The 3,689-nt window shown below is 33.2% G+C and overlaps 1 protein-coding gene across 1 annotated transcript in view; it reads left to right on the top strand.

Annotated features, from left to right (window-relative positions):
* The window catches only part of LOC108912659 (WW domain-binding protein 2), a 61,773-nt gene that overhangs the window by 26,318 nt on the left and 31,766 nt on the right, over positions 1-3,689 (top strand). The window contains exon 4 of the mRNA XM_018717965.2: positions 2,459-2,554. Coding sequence (XP_018573481.1) covers positions 2,459-2,554 — 96 coding nt within the window. The remainder of the gene's footprint in view (positions 1-2,458; positions 2,555-3,689) is intronic.

Here is a 3,689-nt window from a genome sequence, read left to right as displayed (position 1 = left end):
GCACTAAAATTTACGAGTCCACGAAACACATCAGGGTTGTCCTTGTGTCCGCGAAGTGCTAATTCGAAAGCTCCGCAAAATTTTATGCAATCTATGATTTTAGATTATACATAACGATTTTTCGTTACCTGTTCATTGTGTTTTCGTATATTATCCCAATATGCAGAATCTAACTGACTTCTTATGTTTATTTTACCTAATGACTTAAATCACTTAAATCTTTCACACTGTATATTGTCCATGCTTTATCCCCACCGAAAAGTAAGCATGGAAAACAAAACAGTGTATTTTTTATATCACCCGCACACCCACCCTGTTTTTGTGTATACATTATTGTTAAATTGTCTTTTATAACTTTTACAACGGCTTGTTCCACTAACTTCAATATTTAATTGTGGTGTTGGCCTACCTAATTCTTTTATTTTTAGTTTATCCTCATAAGGCAGAGAACCAAGTAAAGTTTTTTGTAAAAACGAAACGCTATTCATTTTAATAACTATAATATCGGTAGACGCCTAAACGAAAATATTCACACATGCCGCTCGCAGAAATAAACCACCACACCACGTACGAAATATTACTGCATTTACTTTACTTCAGCAGTGGCTGAATGTTGTTGCAGCCACATAAGCCCATATAAAAGTGTACTGAGTCACGTGCCTGATTAGCCAATAAAAACAAACGACGCATCTAACTGTTCGCTGTGCACACATTTTGTATATGAGGTTGCATATGTTAAGGAGCGTCGTAATAAATAATAATATAAGCTCCTACATTTATTTTAGCGCGAATACATTTGGATTCTTTAAATATTTTGTTGATATTTAATATGATTAAATACATAAAATTTTATGTGTTCTGCAGCTCCGCAGCTCTTATGGTAAAACCGTCACTGGTGGTACATACCATTTTAGTTTTCTGCATAAACTGAATAATATGATGACAACTGGTGAATCAGACAACACTCTTTTTGATTTTGTTATAAACCATTCTTACTTCTAATACTAATTACTTTTGGCTTCAATAAATCATCAACTTGCAGTGTGACTTGGATCTGTAATTCATCGAAACATCCATTTTATAATTCGTAATTTTGTATGCCACAAATATTATTTTTCATTTTTTGTAAGAGTTTTTAGGTATACCTCTTATTTTCTTATTTTTCATGTCTTTTCTTGTCTATTTGTATAATACAGATATCGTTATTAACTGTATATAGGTATACAGGGTGTCCTGAAATTCATGCAACGAAATTTGGTCACAGATTCTTAAGACAAATTTAGGGGACCCGTACTTTTTATTTTTGCCAAGTGGCCCCCTCTTTCGGAGTTACAGCCTCCTGAAGTCCGCCCATAAGAATAATCTTTTTTTTTAATCTGATGGTGCTACTTTTTTGGCGGGGAACCCCCTTAAGACAATTTTTCGTGGGTCCCCTTGTCTTTGGAGCCAAAAAAGTTTGGTCGCATATTTAAATTTCTTAAAAATTATCCGTCCACTAGGAAGACATTAAATTTAGAAACTTTTTGTCACTTTATACTTTTTTCGTAAAACGCAATGTTTTCGAGAAAAATGTCAAAATGTGATCGAATGCATATCGTGATTCGCCATTTACCTCAAAAACATTGCGTTTTAAGAAACAAATATCAAGAGACAAAAAAGTTTCTAAATTCAATGGCTTTCTAGCTAACTAATAATTTAAAAAAAAATCAAATTTGCGATCAAATTCCAAAGACAAGGGGGCCACAAAAAAGTGTCTTAAGGGGGTTTCTCGACAAAAAGCGTAGCACTGTGAGATTCCACATGTCATAAAACCCCTGTGTACCAAATTTAGTGATTCTCGTACAACATCGATTTGAGATATAAAAATGACTTCTTAGGGGCAGACTTCAGGGGGCTGTAATTCCAAAAGAGGGGCCCTGTTGGCAAAAAGAAACAATACGGGTCTCCTAAATTTGTCTTAAGAATTTATTCTAATTATTTATAACTACTACTATTTTTAGTATAATACAATATATGTTTAATAATAATAATAATAATAATGCCCTCGTCAATAACAAAAATTCTGCAGTGTTAGGGCTTTCAAATTTTTATTGTACTTTCCAATCATCTCCGTATTTTCTAAAGTCGATCGAATCTATCCAATAAGTTTATTATGAAGCATTAGACCTTTAAACTGATACAGATTGAAAAGAAACATTTTATTTTATTATAATCAACCCACAAATTTAAGCGAGATTTTGAAGAGTTTTGGTTACTCAACATTTGCTGTGCAAATCTATTTGTGTCCTGAAGAATAACTATTTCATCCTCTGATAGGAATAACTGATACACATGTGAAGGATTTTTGAGATATTTAACTGTCATTCATTCATATTTATCGTTGTCAAGTATACAGCATACAGAAAAATATACTATCTACTAAACATTTCAAAATAATCTTTACTACTTTTGTTGGCAGCATCCAGAGGAGGGATACAAACACCACCACCATATGTTCCTCCCCAGACCCAATGGTATGCTGCTCCACCACCAGCTTATGCTCCACCACCACAAGGTATATATTAATACTATTGATACTAAATTGTAAATTAAATTAAATTATGGAGTTTATTATAGAGTTCAGGGGACGTTGCTCCTTACAGAATTGTACTTGGGTTCCTCTCTCAGGCCAGTTTTCATTTATGTTGTTTATTAGACATTAATATGTTTGCATATGTGAAAAAAGTCACTATACACTGAGCTCGTAAAGTTTGGAATAAATTCGATAAATCATTATTGAAGGGTTTTGACAGGAAATCCTCGGACACGTCAACTTTAGTTTATAAAATGTCACTTTTTTCAGCCATCGACTTTTTTTTGTTTTGTTTGTTTTTGAGCTATGACGTCATCGACAATTTTTTTAAATGGCAACCCATATTTTTTTCCACCGATAGAGCACATTTTTCTGAGTACGAATATGTCAAAAACGTATGACCTTCAAAATGGAAGTTTTCGAAATATTCGGTTTCAAAGTTTCAAGAATGCATTATACAAGCGATGACAAAATACTAATCATTTATCAAGGAAGCGCTGGAAAAATTACAGTTTTGATAGTTGAAGTTTGTTCTCGCAAGTTTGTGTTTTAAACTGTCTATTATCTCGAAAACTTCCATCTTGAAGGTCGTACGTTTTTGACATAATATTCATGCTCCGTAACTGATCATAAAAATTTCGATTCTTTCCCTTTCACTCAAACGACGGACCATTTTCAAATAAAATGAATTCTGATAGAATAATGATTAATCAACTTAAAATAAAACACAAACTTGCGAGGACAAACTTCAACTATCAAAACTGTAATTTTTCCAGCGCTTCCTTGATAAATGATTAGTATTTTGTCATCGCTTGTATAATGCATTCTTGAAACTTTGGAACCGAATATCTCGAAAACTTCCATCTTGAAGGTCATACGTTTCTGACATATTCGTACTCAGAAAAATGTGCTCTATCGAAATCCGTGGAAAAAAATATGGGCTGCCATTTAAAAAAATTGCCGATGACGTCATACATCAAAAACAAACGAAACAAAATAAAAGTCGATGGCTGAAAAAAGTGACATTTTATAAACTAAAGTTGACGTGTCCGAGGATTTCCTGTCAAAACCCTTCAATAACGATTTTTCGAATTTATTCCAAACTTTACGAGCTCTG

Source organism: Anoplophora glabripennis, unplaced genomic scaffold, assembly GCF_000390285.2.
Source record: "Anoplophora glabripennis isolate ALB-LARVAE unplaced genomic scaffold, Agla_2.0 scaffold937, whole genome shotgun sequence".
NCBI lineage: Eukaryota > Metazoa > Arthropoda > Insecta > Coleoptera > Cerambycidae > Anoplophora > Anoplophora glabripennis.
This window is presented reverse-complemented; position numbering and strand designations above follow the sequence as displayed.